Raw genomic sequence first — 21705 nt, 5'->3', positions numbered from 1 at the left:
GACATTACTTTATTCTTGTGAACATGAAAATTTTTAATTATGAAGTGTTTAGATTCATCACACTTGCAGTAGTTTGATGTTTTTCTTGTGCTTTCACAGCTTGACTCATAATACTGAACTTTGTCTAGTTGATACTAATACTTAATTCTCTAAAAGCACAATTCATCTCCTATGTTAGGATGCCAGCCTTTATTAGTTTCAACAATAAATATTTCATCATGTTGACAGATTCCCAACATTATTTTAACAATACAGATTTAGAAATATGGAAACATGCTTTATTTTGAAAGGTCAAAATCGGAGGTGGATACGTACTTATGGTGTAACAAAAAATTCTTAACACCAGTTAGCCAGGAGCTAACAACAGTGAGGAGTTCTACATAAAAATAACCATGATAACTGATTTATCGGGGCTTTAAGGTAAACTTTATGAAAATGCGCAGAGGATGATCCATTTTAAACGTTTTCAACACTACGCAGTAGCATTCTGTGAGTTAATGAAAGACGTTGAGCTCGGGTAAAGCTAAGTGTTAGCTTTAGCATTTATTCGTTTTTTCACCTTTAATGCAAAACGAGCTTAGTTTTATTCCATTAAGTAGAACCATAATGAATAATCCAAGTAATAATGACTACTTAACAACGTAATTTGTTATTCTTTTCGAGTGCAAGTAAGTAACTTTTTTTACCTGTAATTTTATCAAACAACAGAACAACAAAGTAAGTTATTTTTATTTATTTATTTTAGGAATGAAATCTAAAACTGTTTTGTGGAGTTTACGATTAAACGAATAATGACAGTCAGACCGACGCAGTTCTTTGAGATCAACGTTATGTTTGTAGCCTCGTTCAACACGGGCCAGTTTAGCATTTTAGCCCAAAATGCAGTTAACATACACGTGATTCATCTCATTTTTTAAAATGTAAAATAAATCAGAAGTTACTACATTTTGCAGAGGATCCAAAAGCTCAGTTTTTCGCGTTCGCCGCAAAGACGCGGTGGATCATAAAACCCGTCAACATTTGGAGACATCTCTGAAATATTTATTATGTAGATTACCCTCATGCATTTTGTGACCTCTAGCATTAAATGTAATATTGTAGATGTTTTAAATGGGGGAAATCGTTTTGTTTCCAAACGAGTTGCGGTCAGAACCAAAACAAAAATAACAATCATTCTTAAAACTGCATTAAATTATCTTCTACAATATTACTTTTAATTATAGACAGAATTATCATAAAATGCATTATTCTGCGTAATAAGTAATGTTTCCGAGATGTGTCTGAACATTTCTGGGTTTTAGGATCCAACCAAAGACACTCAACTTCACACCGAGAGCTGAACCAAGGATCTTTTGGTCTCAAGCATGTGACTTTAACCTCCAGGGCATCACGTCTCTTTTGGAATTCTAAGCATGTAGCTTTTAAAGGAATTTTCTGCAGGTTTGTCTTTTGGTCACATGTGGTGTATGTTGAAGGGTAGGTGAGGGGTGGTAAAAACCCTCAGCCTGCAAACAGCCAGCACTGGTGTCACATAGAGGAAAAAGTAAATAAATAAAAGCAAGAGATTGACAGACACGGTTAGTACACATAGGTCAACACAACTAGTGCTGGGTTGAAAAGATCTATTCGCTGATTTTAAATTGATTCTCATTTTAATTATCACAGATTGAGTCATACATACAAAGATTGATTTATATATATATATGCATGCATGCACTTTTCGCCAGCATTGCAGCATGCCTGAAAAATTACACTGCAATTGGGCTGCTGCACTGATTCCGACAGTGTGAAAATGATTATTTCTCTACATTGATTAGAGAAATGATCTGCTGGTTCTGATTTAGAAGCAGCACATCCACAATTTATTCATCAACCTCTGTCAAAGCCATTTAAAGATGTCAGTCATGACTACTGGGACTCGTGTGTGTGTTGGGGGCAAGAAAAGAAAATCATCTGACGTTAAACGGAAAAACTACTGTGTGAATTAAACGGTGACCGTTTAATTCACACAGTAGGTTTTTTGTTTTGTTTTGTTTTTTCCCCTCATAATGTTGCCTTTTGTGTGGGACCGTGCACAAAGGTTCTCTGTGTGGACTTACTTTTCAGTCAGTCTTTTCCACCAGCACTCACTGTGCAGTTGTGGGAAAAGTTCTGCTGCAGAGTGTCATGCTGCTGATGTGAATATTTTTAAATTTATAACTCTCTGAAACACTATTGCCTGCATTTTCAGGGTGAAATTTTGTGAAGTAAAGCCATAGGTTTTTTTTTATTTTTATCTTTGTTGCAGCCTCACTTTAAAGCCAAAAGAACCAAGGTATCAGGCCAAAACATGGAAGGATGTAGAAATGTACGTGTCAGGAGCAATGAACCAGGTGTAGAGACCTCCAGCGCCCTCTTTTGGCCCCCTCGATCTGTTCAGTAATTCTGCTCAACAGCATGTTTGTAAAATCTAAATACTAGTCTATCATTCTGGGAGGGGGATTGGACCATGCCGTCAGTCTTTTAGCCATCATTATTAACTACCAATACTTCATTAATTTGCTGTCAGATGTTGATATAATACTAGTATTAATATGTTGCATAACTAGACCATCAGGTAACCGTTCAAAAAAGTTTTTAATAGCACTAAACCAAATCAATATCGTATCGAATCGCATCAAAATAATCAATTTTGAATCTTAAGAATCGGAATCAAATAGATTCTTGAAATTTAAATCAATACCCAGCCCTAAACACAACTCCCATTTGGAATAAATTGGGTAAATGTTTTGCTGGATATCTGCTGGACAGATGAGACAATGCTCATAGCTCTGCTGTGTCGGTTGTTAATAATGAAGTCAGTGATATTTACAACATTTTTATTTGGTGTGTCAGAATGAGTCAGTGGGGAGGTTTATGCAAAATGTTTTTGTAAGTAAGAAATTCAGAGTTCCCAGTTTCCATTGAATACAACACAAACTTCAAACACTCCTCATGCTCCTCATCCTTTATGCTTGCGAGATATCACAGTGAAAACTCATAATTGACTCAGAATCTGCCAAATAAATAAAATTAACTAACAACACAGAAATCAAGTTAGTGATGATAACTTGATTCAACTTTAAGTAAATTTTGGGATGTATTCAAACAAATGGGTTGTGCATAAATTCTTTTTTCTCTCTCTCGCTCTCTCTTTTTTTTTTTTTAGGTTATATTTTGCCTGTTTGCATAAGTTGATGCAGCGATCATATCTGTTCTTGGCTGGTAAGAAGCTCTGTGTTGCACTAAAACTTCCCAAAACCTTTGTGACGCTTCGAAAATTTTGTCGATCCTCTTCTGTCTCTTTGCACTTCCAACATCTTCCATCTGTTGGCACTTTTTATTTCTCCCGAAAAAGTTTGCGTTACTCTCTCCAGAGTGATTCTACTCGGGTTTCTCTGCTGAAGAGTTTCTCCGGCTGCCCAGACATGGCAGATCAGAGGTTCCTTGTGGAATACGCCAAGCGCGGCACGGCAGGATGTAAGAAATGTAAAGATAAAATCGCAAAGGGCGTCGTACGTATCGGGAAGATTGTGCCAAACCCTTTCAGCGAGTCTGCGGGGGAGATGAAGGAGTGGTATCACGTCAAGTGCATGTTTGAGAAGCTGGAGCGGGCGAGGGCCACCACCAAGAAGATCGAGGACATCACAGAGCTGGAGGGCTGGGAGGAGCTGCAGGATGAGGACAAGGACCTCATTAACAAACATGTGACAGGTAAAAGCGGTGCACACAGTCAGCCTGCAGGTGGCACTCTCGCTTCGCTGATCAGATAAGTTCAGGAGCATTAAAAAGTTTAATTTTGGATTGTTTCCATGCTTCACTTTAATGGTAGATTACTGGAAGGTGACATATGAGCACCCTCTAGTGGCTGTAGAGTTGGTTTGCACCACACGGTAGAAAAACGTACATAAAGACGCTTGATATTTTTTCCTCTTTCAGACCTGATGGCCAAAGTCGGCGCGAGTCCAAGGAAGAAGGTGCAGGCCAAATTAAACACCAGCGGGGAGCTGATGTCACCTGTTGCTGACCCGTCCGTGAACGCACCACGCAAATTTTCAGGTTTCACTGGTGAGACATAAACGTTCTGTTCAGGCATCTGCTTGTTTACAAAAGTAGGAGGCTTGATGACGCTGCAACACCAAATGTGTAAAATCCAAGGATGAATGTTGATCACTTGCTGGATTGTCAGACAACTTGGCATTTTTGTTCAAGTTTGCAGTTTAAAGTGGCTGCGTTCTTTATTATCACTGCATTGTTAACATGGAGCTCCTATACAGATGGAGCTGTTATAGTTTTCGTGTATACGTGTTGAAACCAAAGCTATTACACGCATGTACACCTCCAGTGTTGTTGCACACCATCATTGATAATATTCAGTTTTAATTTAATTAGTTTATAATGCGCCAAATCACAGCAAAAGCCATCTCAAGGCACCTTACACAAAACAATTCAACATAAAATTTAATTAAATAATTAAAAATGAATAAAAAATTTCAAATACCTAATTAAAAACAGAAGTAAAAGAATAAAACTGATAAAAATAAACTATTCATAAGAAAGAGAATAAAAATAGGTTTTCAGTCTTGACTTAAAAATGTCCACGGACTCTGACTGCCTCACGGTTGCAGGAAGACTGTTCCACAGGGTGAATGCACGATGAGAAAAGGCTCTTTGACCTGCTGACTTCTTTTCACCCTGGGAACACAGAGAAGTCCCGCATCCTGCGACCGCAAAGCCCGGGCCGGCACGTAAAGTTCCACCAGATCACCCAGATAAGATGGCGTCAGTCCATAAACAACTTTATAAGTCAATAACAAAACCTTAAAATCTGCTCTCACAGAGACAGGAAGCCAGGGCAAAGATGCCAAAATGGGTGTGATATGTTCAGACCTTCTGCTACGTGTCAAAAGTCTGGCGGCAGCGTTCTGAACCAGCTGAAGACCCCTGATGCTGGACTGCGGTAACCCTGAAAATAGAACATTACAATAATCTTGTTAATCTAATGTTTTGTACATGCCTGTTTTGTTCTACTGTAACAAAGGGTCAAACGGGTCCAATCACTTTGTGAAAATACGTTTTATTTCAGTATAAAAAAGAGGGGAAAAGAAACTTTTCAGTAGAAAACAAAACTGATTTCACAGTGAACCTATAATCGAAAGGGTGTAGGTAGAAGCAAAAGCTTATATACACCAACCCCTTTTGCCTCACTAAATTTTAGTCCTCACAACAAAAGCAAAACTATACTACTAACTAATTTTTTCTTCTTTCTTTCTTTTAAATTTTATTTTTCAGCTGCAAAGGTGGGCAGCTCCAGCAGTCCAGGTCCCTCCTCATCCGCGGCTAAACCCAGCCAGGGCAGCGCCTTGTCAGTGCAACTCTGCGACCCGAAACACAAGGACTGCCTGTTACGAGAGTTTCGCAAGCTGTGTGCCACAGTGGCGGAGAACAACAGCTACAACACCAAGACGCAGATTATCGAGAAATTCCTGAAGAAAGGCTCAGGCGGCGGTTTGTCTGTTCTGCTGGTTTTCTGATGCCACTTTCTCGTTGTCTGTTTGGGTTCTGACGGGCTGACGTATGATAACATAACCACACACTTTTTTTATTTTGATCTCAGATAAGTTCCATGGAGATCTTTACCTGACAGTGAAGCTGCTTTTGCCCGGCGTCGTCAAAAGTGTCTACAACCTCAACGACAAGCAGATTGTGAAACTCTTCAGCCGCATCTTTAAATCCAACCAGGATGACATGGTGCGCGATCTGGAGCAGGTCAGTCATATCGACAGCTGCAAGCACAAATATTTGAAGGCGGCCAGGAATAATGTCATAACTGTTTTTTGGTTTTCAGTGTTGCAACTGTTTCCTCTGTGACTGAAAATAAAGTGAATTTGACGGCCTGATGTTGATCAGCTTCATCCAGGAAACATTCAGAACTCCTGTCACAAAAAAAAGTTTTTGTCTTTTGTTTCTGACACAAAAACAGCAAAAAAATCAACAGAAAAGGCCAAAATGAATAAATCAAGAAAAAGCAGTAGAAACAAAAGGATGAAAGAGGACATAAACAACAAATCAATCAATCAATTAATCAATTTTATTTATATAGCGCCAAATCACAACAAACAGTTGCCCCAAGGCGCTTTATATTGTAAGGCAAGGCCATACAATAATTACGTAAAAACCCCAACGGTCAAAACGACCCCCTGTGAGCAAGCACTTGGCGACAGTGGGAAGGAAAAACTCCCTTTTAACAAGAAGAAACCTCCAGCAGAACCAGGCTCAGGGAGGGGCAGTCTTCTGCTGGGACTGGTTGGGGCTGAGGGAGATGACGCCAAAAAAAACACACACACAAAAATTCATCAGTTTTCGTGTAATTAAGTAGAAGGCAGTGGGAGAGTGCACACCTCCACCAAGGCTACATATTCATCACCACCAAAACCCCCACATTTCACTTGCATTGAGCTTCCAGCCTTTTTTTTTTTTCGGGGTTTTTTTTTTTTTTTGTAAGAATTTAGCTCTGTGCTTATAAATGTTATAAAGAGCTCAGTGTTGCTGTGTGTCTGACATTCATCTGGATCCCAGATCCAGAATATGTTCCGGATCGACTCAACAATTCCATAAATGATTTCCTACAACATTATTCATCTACGCACAAAATGTTTTCAGAGTTAATTATTTAAGGTGTTTTTTTGTTGGGTTTTTTTTTTTTTTTTTTTTTTTTGGCACTACGGATTAGTGGTTAGCACTTGTTGCCTCACAACTAGAAGGTCCTGTGTTCAATTCCTGCCTGGCCTTTCTTTGTGGGGTTTGCACAGTCTTCTCTCAATCCCCAAAATGAAAAAAAAAACAAAACATTTTTTAAAAATATATAAATGGTATACAGTCCACAGTTTAGTACATGTAAAAGTTTTGTGGGTTTTTGATTTCATGTTTGTTTTAAATTGCTCCCCGTAAGAATGTCAAAGCTGTCATGTGTGTTTTGGTGGCTTCCTTCACTTTTTGATGATGATCTGCTCCAAGCACACTGACTCCACTATCTAACCCTACCAAAAAAAAGAAACCCCACCAGTTTTGCCTTTTTTTTTTTTCAGGGTGATGTGTCTGAGACGGTCAGGATGTTCTTCGAGGAGAGTAAATCATTTCCTCCAGCTGCCAAAAGCGTCCTGACCATCCAGGAAGTGGACGCGTCGCTGACCCGCCTCGCTCAGCTGACCAAAGAGGACGAGCAGCAGAGCGAGCTGGAGGACATCGCCAAAAAGTAACGCGCCTTCGTTTTCACGTTAACGAACTGTGCAGGAAAACTACAGGAAACGACGTATTTCACTTGATCTCGTCACAGGTGCACCAGTAACGACCTGAAATGCATCATTCGACTTATTAAACACGACTTGAAGATGAACGCCGGCGCCAAACACGTGCAAGTCTCTCTCCGTTTTCTCCCCACAAATGAATATCCTTCTTCAGTATGTTGATGTTGTTAATATGTTGACGTGATGTTAAAATTATTAAATTTTTTTGTGTCATCTAGTTTGGATGCTGTAGATCCAAATGCCTACGATGCCTTCAAGGCCTCACGCAACCTGGGTGACGTGATCGAAAGGGTGTTGAGGAATCATCAAGAGGCATCAGACGGTTCGGGGCCCAGAAAGTTGCTCACAATCGAGGCGTCACTCATGACTCCCGTACAGCCCATGTTGGTGAGGACGGCCGAAACTCACCACATTACAGAGACCCAAATTTTTACTTTAAAATGATTCAGCACGGAACCGTTTAATGGCTGAACTTCTTTGATCTCAAACCTATTTTCACCAAATGTTGTTGGGAAATTGCAGGCAGAGGCATGTAAGTCCATCGAGCACGCCATGAAGAAATGTCCAAACGGGATGTACTCGGAGATCAAGTACGACGGTGAGCGCGTGCAGGTCCACAAGGACGGAGACAAGTTCAGCTACTTCAGCCGCAGCCTCAAACCGGTTTTACCGCACAAAGTCAGTGCGTGTGTACATAAACACACAAAGAACAAATACTACACAATCCAGCAACCAGAATGTTTTGTTTTAACACAGAGAAGCTCAGGTTGTGGTGTGTAGCGCCAACCTGTGTGTGTGTGTGTGTGTGTGTGTGTGTGTGTGTGTGTGTGTGTGTGTGTGTGTGTGTGTGTGTGTGTGTGTGTGTGTGTGTGTGTGTGTGTGTGTGTGTGTGTGTGTGTGTGTGTGTGTGTTTCAGGTGGTCCACTTCAAAGAGTTTATCCCTCAGGCTTTTCCTGGCGGACACAGTATGATATTAGACGCTGAGGTCCTTCTAATCGACACGAAGACCAGTAAGCCCCTCCCATTTGGGACCTTGGGTGTACACAAGGTGAGATTAAGGTCACTGTTGCCACGGCAGCGGCGGCCTAACATTTGACCCTGAATTTCAGGCTGGCTTTTAGTCTCACTATGTAATCCCCCCGAACCTTCTGCGCACAGAAAGCCGCTTTCCAAGACGCCAACGTTTGCCTGTTTGTTTTCGACTGCATCTTCTTCAATGGCGTGAGTCTCATGGAGAGGTAACGTGGTTTTATGCTTCGACTGTTCTTACTGGGGTGGGGGGTTGGGGTCGTATAGATTGACTGAAAATTTTAAAGGACTTTCACTTTTAAATAAGTGTACTTATTTATTATAAGGGCAGGTATTGTAGTCAGCTGTGTGCGTCTGCACACACAAACTACTGGCACCATTTGTGATGTCACCGTGGTGGATTATAGATGAAGGTGCAGAGATCGGGCCAGTTTCAATTCTTTCAGTGAAATATTCTGGACCTCACACAGAGAAGCCTATATTTTAATTCCTGCATTTGATCAGATGAACTTTATTTCATGTAAAGCTCTTTTATTGTCTCGTACCGCTTGAGTGCAGGTTCATGTCAGAGTATCTCATGTTGGTTTGTCCAGACTGCATCAAATTAAATCTAATATGTTGTCCAGCACTTTTATTTGTCCATCTTGCCTAGTTTTGGAATTGAAAGTCCTTATGTTAAGTAACAGCGTAGGCTGTGGTGTGCACATGTGCTACACTCAGTTCCTGTCTGTTGTTGGAAACACTGGTGCAATTTATAATCTGGAATATACGTTTCCTCTTTTCATTATTAAATACAAACATCTGCAATATTCCACAGGCCTCTGTGTGAACGCAAGAAGTTCCTCCATGACAACATGGTTGAAGTTCCCAATAGGATCCTGTTCTCGGAGATGAAACACGTCACTGTAAGTGAAGCTCTTGCTTTATTTTTCCTGCAGCTCGATATGTCATGGTTGTTGCATGACACTGCCGTGTTTGTGTGCAGAAAGCAGCTGATCTGGCCGACATGATCACGCATGTCATCAGAGAGGGGCTGGAAGGTCTGGTGCTCAAGGACGTAAAGGTACAAAATGCGGATTACAAGTATTTACAGATAATTCCATTCATATTACCATATTTTCTGGAGTATAAGTTGCATTTTTTGTTTACTAGTTTGAGAGGTCATACGGCTTATAGTCCGGTGTGACTTACATACGGAAAAATCATCATTCATGACTACAAATTTTCTTTGTACATGAAAGGAGAAACACACCATTAAACTGTACTTTTGTTTTAAAAAATGAGAGAGGTGGAAACCTCCGAACAGGGCTTGATTACTTTCAGCACGCGTATAAAACGGGTCATACTTAGTGTTCTTTAACTGAGCGTTGTCATGGCGCTACTATGTTGAGGTTTTCTTCATTTTGGGCTCCAGTTAAAATACAGTTTACAGTCATGCTCACTTCAAGCAAATATATAGCAATAAATGTCTTCATTAAATAGCAAAGAACTGCACTGTAAAAACACACAGGAACAGACGCTCATACAGACGCTGTGACAGCGCAAATGAACAGACATTCGTGTGCGCGCGCGTTGTTGCGGCACAAATGAGATGACGTTCATTTGATGGATCTTTTTTGACAGTTATGAATTTTTCCAAGGAGAACAGGAGAACAAGGAGAACAACGTTCCAAATGGTCTGCTGGGAACGACTGGCGGAACCCTCTGTCAGCGAGGTCTTCAACTCCCACCTCTGGGAGAGCTTCTCCCAGATCCCGGGGTAGGTTGGAGACATGGAGTCCGAGTGGACCATGTTCTCCACCTCCATTGTCGATGCGGCCGCTTGTAGCTGTGGTCGCAAGGTGGCAGTCCCTGAACCCGGTGGTGGACACCGGAAGTAAGGGATGCCGTCAAGCTGAAGGAGTCCTACTTATCTTCGTTGGTAGGTGGGACCCCAGAGGCAGCTGACAGGTAACGGCAGGCCAAGCGAGCCGCAGCCCGTGCGGTCGCAGAGGCAAAAACTCGGGTCTGGGAGGAGTTCGGGGAGGCTATGGAGGAGGACTATCAGTTGGCCTCGAAGAGATTCTGGCAAACCGTCCGACGCCTCAGGAGGCGGAAGCAGCTCTCCACCAGCACTGTTTACGGTGCGGGTGGGGAGCTGTTGACCCTGACTGGGATGTTGTCGGGCGGTGGAAGGAGTACTTCGAGGATCTCCTCAATCTCATCGTCACGTCTTCCGAAGAGGAAGCAGAGACTGGGGACTCGGAGGCGGACTCATCCACTACCCAGGCCGAAGTCACCGAGGTGGTTAGAAAGCTCCTCGGTGGCAAGGCTCCTGGGGTGGATGAAATCCGTCCTGAGTACCTTAAGTCTCTGGATGTTGTGGGACTATCTTGGCTGATGCCTCTGCAACATTGCGTGGCGATCGGGGACAGTGCCTCTGGATTGGCAGACCGGGGTGGTGGTCCCTCTGTTTAAGAAGGGGGACCGGAGGGTGTGTTCCAACTATAGGGGGATCACACTCCTCAGCCTCTCGGGTAAGGTCTATTCCAGAGTACTGGAGAGGAGAATTCGACCGATGGTCGAACCTCGGATTCAGGAGGAGCAGTGTGGTTTTCATCCTGGTTGCGGCACACTGGACCAGCTCTATACGCTCCATCGGATGCTCGAGGGTTCATGGGAGTTCGCCCAACCAGTCCACATGTGTTTTGTGGATCTGGAGAAGGCGTTCGACCGTGTCCCTCGGGGCACCCTGTGGGGAGTGCTCCGGGAGTACGGGGTCCGGGGTCCTTTGCTAAGGGCTATCCAGTCCCTGTACGACCGCAGCAGGAGCTTGGTTCGCATTGCCGGTAGTAAGTCAAACCTGTTTCCAGTGCACGTTGGTCTCCGCCAGGGCTGCCCTTTGTCACCGGTTCTGTTCATTATTTTTATGGACAGAATTTCTAGGCGCAGCCAGGGTGTAGAGGGGGTCTGGTTTGGGAACCACAGAATCTCGTCTCTGCTGTTTGTGGACGATGTGGTTCTGTTGGCTTCGTCAAATCAGGACCTTCATCGTGCACTGGGGCAGTTTGCAGCCGAGTGTGAGGCATCCGGGATGAAAATCAGCACCTCCAAATCTGAAGCCATGGTTCTCGACCGGAAAAAGGTGCTTTGCCCTCTTCAGGTCGGTGGAGTGTCCTTGCCTCAAGTGGACGTGTTTAAGGAGCTCGGGGTCTTGTTCACAAATGAGGGACGGATGGAGCGTGAGATCAATAGACGGATCGGTGCAGCATCTGCAGTGATGCGGTCGCTGTATCGGACCGTCGTGGTGAAGAGAGAGCTGAGTATGGGGGCAAAGCTCTCGATTTACTGATCAATCTACGTTCCGATCCTCACCTATGGTCATGAGATTTGGCTCATGACTGAAAGAACGAGATCGCGAGTACAAGCGGCCGAGATGAGTTTCCTCCGCAGGGTGGCTGGGCGCTCCCTTAGAGATAGGGTGAGGAGCTCGGTCACTCGGGAGGAGCTCGGAGTTGAGCCGCTGCTCCTCCACGTCGAAAGGATTCAGTTGAGGTGGCTCGGGCATCTTTTCCAAATGCCCCCTGGACGCCTCGCTGGAGAGGTGTTCCGGGTATGTCCCATTGGGAGGAGGCCTCGGGGAAGACCCAGGACACGCTGGAGGGACTATATGTCTCGGCTGGCGCCTTGGGGTTCCCCCGGAGGTGCTGGGGGAGGTGTTTGTGGATCGGGAGGTCTGGGCGGCTTTGCTTGAGCTGCTGCCCCCGCGACCCGACTCCGGATAAAGCGGAAGAAAATGGATGGAATTTTTCAAACATTTTTCCTGACTTTTACCTTTGACCTATGACCTTGAAAATTGAATCTTTTCTTGCTTATCGAGGTATGAATCCTCTGTAGAAATGTAATAACATGAAAAATAGTGGGTTACAGGCTGTTAACTTCACTTGGTTCTTTTTATTAGTCCCAACTAAGGTCTGGCAACAAACTATTACTCTGATTAAATTTATTCAAAGTTATGGTGAGGTTACAGGCCTGGTTTCGCCCCGATGAAGCTCACGCAGGAGTTTTGCCCAGTGAAAACCACGAATGAAGGAAGTAAACAGTTTTTATAAAAAGCAATCATAGACTGTAAAAAGGGCAGATTTTGTTCTCGCAACTCCTAACTTATTGGCTTCCCATCGGCAGAGTCCAGCCCTGTGCCTAAAGCCCGTGCGTGTACGACACATACTGAAACATGACTCTCTTTGTGTGCTTTGCTTTAAACTAGCTCGAACCAGTTTACATGCAAATTAAGCAGACAGCGATAACTCATAAGAAGTATGATCATTTAAGTAAAGACTTGATACCTAAACAAAATTGAAAATAAACCCACAGATATATCTAACAAGGCTGTTTACAAACAGACAAACAAACAAACGGGTGAAAAAATAACCTCCGTCCAAATTAGATGGTGGAGGTGACAGTCTGTCGTCTGATCACAAAATGCAGTCCTGGCTGGTCCATAGCTGAGAGGATCCATGAAAGGAACCCATCCAGAGGGAGAAACCACCCGTGAGGTGGGCTTGCTGGTCCATGTCTTCAGCTGGCGGGAGAGAGGGAGGGGATGGGGCGACTGCTCCCCCCGCCACAGCGAGGCCTTATTAGCCCCACTTCTCGCCCAAAGTTATGTGTGGCTTAAATCTGCCCCAAGATGCTTTGCTTCACGAAGGAAAACTCTGAACCACCGGTATAAGATCACAAAAGAAAGAAACCATTTTGTTCTGAAGAAATACCGTAATGTGTGTGTGGGTTTTTTTGTTTGTTTGTTTTTTTTATACTGGAAGACCACACTTTTGAATGAAGATGGGCTTTTTTTCCCCCCCTATTTGGAAGAAACCTTATTTGGAAATACAAGAACAGCTCTTTTAACAAGAAGACAATTAATGGTGAGTTTATTTTATAAATGTACTAAAAAAGGAGTTTAAATTGCGTTGTATGTTTACATCACATATGATCGTCTGTTCAGTGGCTTAAAGAAGCGGTTTGCACGTATTAAAAAAAAAAAAATGTATTTGCTCCTAGCTTCCGATGGCTAAAGCAATGAATTTGTTGTAAATATTATAAATGATTCACCGGGCTTTCAAATGTTTCATTGTGTGGTACGTTTACATCACATATGATCATCTGTTCAGTGGCTGAAAGAAGCCGTTTACTCACATTTTGTGCCTTTAAAGTGACATCAATTAGCTAGTTAGCTTTTGTTCCTTTTTAAATGAATAATACAGCAATTTAATCCAATTTGCTTCTTTCATGCAGTGCAAATCCCTCTTAAAGAGGCATTTTTGTACCAGTGTGACTTATCCTTCAGTGTGGTTTATACTCCAGAAAATACCGTAACTGCATGTTGCAGAGCAGTCCAGTTAGTGACTCACACTGACGTTACGCCACCTGCTGTACGCCGAATCTTTCACCACATTAACTTCAACATGAAATATGTTCATGGATTTTTGGAGTTTGATGTTCCATCTCGTCTGACTGGCTGTTTATGAAGGCTACAGTAACATTTCAGGTTTGATCTGGATTATGGATTATATTCTGTCACAGGGCACATATGAACCTGGGAAGCGGCACTGGCTGAAGGTGAAGAAGGACTATCTGAACGAGGGTGCAATGGCGGATACGGCTGACCTGGTGGTGCTGGGAGCGTTCTACGGAAAAGGATCCAACGGTCAGTAAAATCCTAAAAATGTTCCTGACAGACTTTCTGGTGACTCTTGGGGTGGACTTTTTCTTTGTTTTTGATGGATTTATTTTAATGTTTGGACACTTTTTTAACTTTGAATCACAATCAAACTGCAGGAAGTCGGTGTTTCAGTCATTGTTTTAATATTCAGTTACTAATTAAATTACTAAAGCTTAAAGTTTTGTTTTTTCCCAAAGTAATTGTGATTGGGATGGATTCATATGTTTTCATGTCAGACAAGCGTGAACCCTCGTGCGCATGTGCGAGTTTTTCCACGCCTGTCGGTGACGTCATTCACCTGTGAGCACGCCTTGGGAAGGAGTGGTCCCGCCCCGTCGTCGGATTTTCACTGTCTGGAAATGGCGGAATGATTTGGGGTTTTTTTCCATCAGAATTTTTTCAGAAGCTGTTAGAGACTGGCACCTGGAAACCATTCGAAAAATTTATCTGGCTTTCAGTGAAAATTTTACGGGCTTCACAGAGAATAAGGTCTGTTAGTACAGCTTTAAGGACCCCTTTAAGGACCATTTCTAAACGGATGGCTCTGTGGATACGAGACCGTCGTGTGCTCTTTCTCTGGTTATCACAAGAGCTGGACATCAGCCATTTTCTGGCAGATTTCACTTTTAACAAGAGATTTTGTCATGGAAAGCCGCGCGGAGGCTTTGCGCGTCACGACCGATTCGCTTTGGAAGAGCACACGACGGTCTCATATCCACAGAGCCATCCATTTAGAAATGGTCCGGTGGCTTGTGCCGTGTCGTCGCAGCTCGGAGCGCAGTGCGCCGAGTGTCCTTAAAGGGGTCCTTAAAGCTGTACTAACAGACCTTATTCTCTGTGAAGCCTGTAAAATTTTCACCGAAAGCCAGATAAATTTTTCGAATGGTTTCCAGGTGCCAGTCTCTAACAGCTTCTGAAAAAATTCTGATGGAAAAAAAACCCCAAATCATTCCGCCATTTCCAGACAATGAAAATCCGACGACAGGGCGGGACCACTCCTTCCACAAGGCATGCTCACAGGCGAATGTCACCGACAGGCGTGGAAAAACTCACGCATGCGCACAAGGGTTCAAGCTTGTCTGACGTGAAAACATATGAATCAAATCCATATAGTTTAAAAAAATAAAATAAAAAGGTACGATACTTTATGGACAGACCTCGTGTGTTTGTGTGTGTGTGTGTGTATGTATGTATGTATGTATATATATATATATATATATATATATATATATATATGTATGTATATATATATATATATATATATATGTATGTATATGTATGTATATGTATGTATATATATATGTATGTATATGTATACTACGCCACTGTACACTACGCAGTGTATGGTGGCCTTCGAGTGCAAACTACCTTTGACAAACCGCATTGCACAACCTGCGTCTTTCTAGGGATGTGATCATAAATTGCGTGATAAAAAAAATAATAAATTAAGATAAAAATATCTGAACTTCTTACTAAGCTAAATGCCTATATATTTATATTGTGTGTGTGTGTATGTATGTTGGTCCTCAAAAGTTATGCATAGTTAGTTTCCTTTCTCATGCTGTGTGTTGTCCCACCCACCAGGGGGCATCATGTCCAGCTTTCTAATGGGCTGCTATGATCCAGACTCCAAGAAATGGTGCACAGTCACCAAGTGCTCCGGCGGGTACGACGACGCCATGTTGGCGCGGCTCCAGAAAGAGCTGGATGTTATCAAAATCAGTAAGGTCAGACCAGAGCTTACATATGAGGTGTGACTGTTAACAGGGAAATGATGCAATAAATCCAGAGTTTTACCTCCGTTTGTCTTCAGGAGCCGAGCAAAATCCCCAGCTGGCTGAAAATCATCAAGAACTATTACCCGGATTTCATCATCCGCGACCCTGAGGTGAGGTTTGGCTGTGCAGCACATCTGTTATTTAGAACCAACATCGTTCAGTTTTTAAATTTATGTGCAAATGTTGTCATCAGTTTTCCACTTTGTGAAAGTTCTGAAACCTTCTGTCTGGGGGGTTCTGGTTGAAGTTGTGAAATGAAATCAAGAGTCCAATTTGGTGTTACACAGAACCCATACCTGTACCCAGATGGGACCTGACCCTGTTCTAAGAGGAACCAAGCTCATGTCTTCATTCCACACTGACCCGTTAAACATAAAAGTTTCAGAAACCCAAAAGACATTTCAGGGTAACTCTGTGATGTTTGTGTTGCAGAACGCTCCAGTGTGGGAGATCACTGGCGCAGAGTTTTCCAAATCTGAGATGCACACTGCCGACGGCATCTCCATCCGCTTTCCCCGCATGACCCGTATCCGTGACGACAAGGACTGGAAGACCGCCACCAACCTGCACCAGCTTAAAGTATGATGATGCTATTCTGTCATTCAAAACGAGTTCTTCCATAATCAAGAAGCACGAAGAAGAGCTTTGTAAAAAAAAAAAAAAAACCACGAGCTGTCCACTCGAGGACACGTGTAGGCAGTATGACCACACACCGTCTCTGAACCACATTTAAAAAATTATTATTGCAGAAAAAAATAAGTGGCACCACAAAAGAAATGGAAATTAGAAAATAAGTAATCATTTTAACATAAAAAAGGATCAAATTTGTTTCATTTTGTCAAATGAGGATTTTCACTGACCAGATTTTGTTTATTTGTCTCTGGACAGGATTATTCTGACCAGATGTTTTTGTTTATTTATTAGAGCCACTCAAAGCTGTAACATGGAGCCTCGTTCACTGTTTTTATCCAAAATTTTAAAATAACACTCAGTGACAGGGAGGGCTCACAGGACGGTCGGCATTGAATGAACCTCGCATGGTAGATTTTTATCCTGCATACCAGCGCTAGCGTAGGAGATTATAATAGCTTGTGTGTTTGTCTGACTATAAAATAACTGAAACAGGTCAGCAGATTTTAACAAAACCAACTAGCGATTATTTTTCCAGTGCACGTCTCCAGATGATTCACCTTTAGAAGATACGTCAAATGTTAAAAATGTCAGCTATAAACATTTTCTAGGATATTTCCACAACCAGTAACACTGGGCAGACTACGTAAAGCTTGGATTAGGAAATCACCAGCTGTATCTGGCATCAGTGTGGAGGTTCAGTCACATGAACTCTGATTAGCAGTGTTATTGCGACACAGTTCTTAGCATGTCTGAGCTTTAAAAAGGAGACTGAAAAAATGTCACTCAGCAGATGACAATGTGCGAAATGTCAGAAACCTGTTGTTAAAAACAACAATGAACTTGTCTCACTACCTGTGAACTAACGACAGCAAAGAATGTAAAGAATATGGAAAAGGTTGAGACTAAGCTGCCCAAGAAAAAAAAAACATCACAAAAAAATCATTGAAGCTGCTGGACAACACACTCAGCAAGCTTTATTAGATCCAAGTAATTAATATTTGCACTTGTGATTGTTTTCTTACTTTAATGTTTAAGTTGTAAGGAAATACAGTAGTGTTCAGAATAATAGTAGTGCTATGTGACCTAAAAGATTAATCCAGGTTTTGAGTATATTTCTTATTGTTACATGGGAAACAAGGTACCAGTAGATTCACTAGATTCTCACAAATCCAACAAGACCAAGCATTCATGATATGCACACTCTTAAGGCTATGAAATTGGGCTATTAGTAAAAAAAAAAACAAACAAACAAAAAAAAAATAGTAGTAAAGGGGGTGTTCACAATAATAGTGTGACATTCAATTTTGTGGCACAAACAGGTGTGAATCAGGTGTCCCCTATGTAAGGATGAAGCCAGCACCTGTTGAACATGCTTTTCTCTTTGAAAGCCTGAGGAAAATGGGACGTTCAAGACATTGTTCAGAAGAAAAGCGCAGTTTGATTAAAAAGTTGATTGGAGAGGGGAAAACTTAATACGCAGGTGCAAAAAATTATAGGCTGTTCATCTACAATGATCTCCAATGCTTTAAAATGGACAAAAAAAAAAAAACAGACGCATGGAAGAAAATGGAAAACCATCAAAATGGATAGAAGAATAACCAGAATGGCAAAGGCTCACCCATTGATCAGCTCCAGGATGATCAAAGACAGTCTGGAGTTACCTGTAAGTGCTGTGACAGGTAGAAGACGCCTGTGTGAAGCTAATTTATTTGCAAGAATCCCCTGCAAAGTTCCTCTGTTAAATAAAAGACATGTGCAGAAGAGGTTACATATTGCCAAAGAACACATCAACTGGCCTAAAGAGAAATGGAGGAATATTTTGTGGACTGATGAGAGTAAAATTGTTCTTTTTGGGTCCAAGGGCCACAGACAGTTTGTGAGACGACCCCCAAACTCTGAATTCAAGCCACAGTTCACAGTGAAGCATGGTGGTGCAAGCATCATGATATGGGCATGTTTCTCCTACTATGGTGTTGGGCCTATATATCACATACCAGGTATCATGGATCAGTTTGGATATGTCAGAATACTTGAAGAGGTCATGTTACCTTATGCTGAAGAGGACATGCTCTTGAAATGGGTGTTTCAACAAGACAGTGACTCCAAGCACACTAGTAAGCGAGCAAAATCTTGCAGATGTGAATCATGACAAACTGTGGTTATGCAACTAAATACTAGTTTAGTGATTCACAGGATTGTTAAAAAAAAGCAGTTTGAACATAATAGTTTTGAGTTTACAGCGTCAACAGCAGATGCTATTATTGTGAACACCCCCTTTTCTTTTTTTTTACTAATAGTCCAGTTTCATAGCCTTAAGAGTGTGCATATCATGAATGCTTGGTCTTGTTGGATTTGTGAGAATCTACTGAATCTACTGGTACCTTGTTTCCCATGTAACAATAAGAAATATACTCAAAACCTGGATTAATCTTTTTAGTCACATAGCACTATTATTATTCTGAACACTACTGTATGCCCTTTTCCTAACGTCATTAGTAAGCAACAGTTCATGTGTACTCATACTATGACTTATAAACACATTTTGGAAGAATATCGTCTCATCGTTGTCAAAGTCAGAAAATGAATGAATCTTTTTATTTTTTTTCCCCATATCGCACACAAAAACAGGCCTACGTGTTCCCCCACCGACGCCTTTCGTTGGTGTGTCGGTGGCTTACATCAAAAAATAAGGCATTAGTTTCTCAGTTGATACTGAACTTCAGAAGTTAAAGGTTGACTTATGTGCCGTCTCTTTTGTAGCGTGTGATGGATTTTGTGTTGGACGGAGGCGGCTGTGTGATATATGTGGAGGGAGGAGAGACATAATTAAGGCCGCCACCCGCCTCGCTCCAACCTGATTTAGATGCGGAAAGCAGCTGCCGGAATTTGTAGTCTGGAATCAAACTCTGACAAATGAGCAGAAATATGGTCCCCGGCTGTAAAACAGTCTCGTGCTAAATTATGTGAATCCAGTGACCGTCTTTGGTGACAAACGTTACATCATGTGTCGTCGTTTGTGCTCAGGAGCTGTACCGCATATCAAAGGAGAACACAGACTTCAAAGTGACAGCTGGGCCGTCCAAAGCCAACGAGGACAAGGACTCGTCTAACGGGGACAGCGGAGGGAGCTCGCCCTCACCTAGTGGACGAAATCCACCCAAAAGAATCAGTAAGTACACAAAGTCAGAAGTCAAGTCTGTTATTACAGTATAATTGACAAGTATAGAGGGTGGCGCGCGGTGGCCAAGTGGTTAATGCACTTAATTCAAAACATTCTACATGTTAGGAAGGGAATCAAACTAGCACACAGTGATGCCCCTCCTGCTAATTTTAAATGTCTTGTTGTGCCACCAGGCGGCAGCAGCAGCAGCACTCCAAAGCCAAAAGTGGTGAAATCTCATCCTCGCAGCCCTGACCCAGAAGAACCGAGTGCCAAGAAGGTATGGTCCACATAGTCCCTCAGATTTGACCCAAAATTAACAAAATTAACTAAAACAAAATTAACCACTTTAACATTTTATTTCATCAGTGTTAATATTGCAAACAGACGTACTGTGATAGTGACAGTAAAACACATTATCCCCCCCCCCCCCCCCCCCCAAACTACCTCACACCTCCTCGTGTCGTAATCTGCTGCCCCCCAGGTGAGGAAGAGTGAAACGGTGCACAGCAATGGTCAAACTCAAGCAAAGCCGACATCTCAACTACTGCAGCCGCGAAATGACAGGGTGAGTCACACTAGCCGTCATTTCATTGTCATTCCCCCAGGGGGTGCAGATAGGCACTCTGAATAGGAAAACATACACTCATGCATGTTCTGCAACACCAAAACATAGCAGTGGGTGAGAATGAGGATTCAGGTTTGTCAGTCACGTGTTTAAATGTGCACATGATGAAAAACGTTCAAGTGCCTGTTGTCCTTAGGTGGCGCCCCCCTGTGGTAGGATACAAAGAATATTTGATATCATGGGCTCATTTGCTGCTCAACAAAAGTTTGTGCCTTTTTAAAGTTTGTCAGAGTAAATTCCCTCCTTCCAGTGCGTCGCTTGCCAGCAGCGCCTTGAAATTTCTCCATCAGCTGGTGGTGTTGACAGGAAGTGTCTCCGTCTCTCTTTGTGCTCTTCTACAGACGTTGCTGGACATTTTCAGCGGTGTGAAGCTTTTCCTGCCCTCCTCTGTGCAAGACTACAACAAACTGCGGCGGTACTTTGTGGCATACGATGGCGACCTGGTGCCGGAATATGACTCTACCTCAGCCACACACACGCTGGCCACACCCAATGAGGACAGCCGCGCCCAGAGAGTCACGGCCGACTGGATCTGGGAATGTATCCGCAAGAGACGTGTCGTTCCTCCCTGTTGATGGGGAACCAAAACATAATTAAAAAAAAGGTTTTGACTCTAAATCAAGAACAGCTTCAGTGTCCACAAACATTTACATGATTTTATTATTTATTTACAAACTAACAGCACCAGATGTTTACAGTTTTTGTAACAGGACAAACTGACAACAAGAACAACTTTTTCAAATCACCGAGGTTTGAAGGAGATTTATTAAAAAAAAAAAAAAAATAGAAGTGCTTTTTTCAGATTTCATATCTCACTACAGTTTTACTTGTTGCACCAGTTTAGGCTCCGGGACTCTGAACACGGTGACACTACACGACCAGAACAGCAATGGAACATAAGTTGAAAGAAATTTTGTCTGTCGCCACAGCGATACGCGCACAATAAATGTGTTAGTCAAAGATGGCAAATCTTTGGTCTTGTTTATTTGGAGCCAGAACAAACAGGTTTCACCTAAATCCAACAATGAGCACCATGAAAACCACGCCCTGTGTGAAAAGATAGTGACTGAGCTTGTTTTTGTTCTTATTAAAGGTGGAATCATAATAGTTTGTAACCTTGAGTTGGTATTAAAAAAAAGTGTTGCAGAGATCAAACATTAAAAACAGGAACCAGTTTCTTCATGAATGTATTTTTACTTACTGTAGTATTTTAATTTCTGCAGTACAAGTCGCACCTTTTTCTGTTATCACCTCTTTAAATTGGGATTATGGTGCATTGTTGGAAGTGCACTTATAGGCAATAATTCTTTTATTATTGTTTATTTTGTTCAGTGCTTCGATCGCCAAAAGACCCATATAAATCATTATAATTACTCTTATGAATAACAAATGCATGATTTTTCGGTATACAAGTCGCATCAGGGTATGAGTCACAGGGCCACCAAAACTAG

General features: G+C 42.3%; 2 protein-coding genes across 3 annotated transcripts in view; one reads left to right on the top strand and one right to left on the bottom strand.

Moving 5' to 3' along the window:
* Nucleotides 1-292: 292 nt before the first annotated feature.
* Nucleotides 293-21074, top strand: lig3 (ligase III, DNA, ATP-dependent). Of its 2 annotated transcripts, none has more exons than XR_004562561.1 (21): nt 293-420; nt 3188-3732; nt 3958-4086; nt 5311-5526; nt 5636-5787; nt 7107-7273; nt 7355-7432; nt 7544-7712; nt 7848-8003; nt 8242-8373; nt 8484-8563; nt 9172-9259; nt 9340-9417; nt 13917-14040; nt 15640-15782; nt 15869-15943; nt 16266-16412; nt 19491-19629; nt 19826-19906; nt 20111-20194; nt 20596-20653. XR_004562561.1 is itself a non-coding variant. In XM_034177755.1 (21 exons), the coding sequence occupies exons 2-21, from the start codon at nt 3216-3218 to the stop codon at nt 20827-20829; spliced, it is 3000 nt and encodes a 999-aa protein (XP_034033646.1). In that variant the 5' UTR covers nt 293-420; nt 3188-3215; the 3' UTR covers nt 20830-21074. The 2 variants fall into 2 exon arrangements, 1 of the variants encoding a protein (XP_034033646.1); XM_034177755.1 differs by having other exon boundaries at nt 19491-19635; nt 19821-19906; nt 20596-21074.
* Nucleotides 20328-21705, bottom strand: part of rad51d (RAD51 paralog D) — a 29761-nt gene continuing 28383 nt past the window's right edge. Inside the window, exon 11 of the mRNA XM_034177757.1 lies at nt 20328-20822. The gene's annotated coding sequence lies outside the window, so the exon portion shown is untranslated. The remainder of the gene's footprint in view (nt 20823-21705) is intronic.

This window comes from Thalassophryne amazonica, chromosome 9, assembly GCF_902500255.1.
Source record: "Thalassophryne amazonica chromosome 9, fThaAma1.1, whole genome shotgun sequence".
Taxonomy (NCBI): Eukaryota; Metazoa; Chordata; class Actinopteri; order Batrachoidiformes; family Batrachoididae; genus Thalassophryne; species Thalassophryne amazonica.
This window is presented reverse-complemented; position numbering and strand designations above follow the sequence as displayed.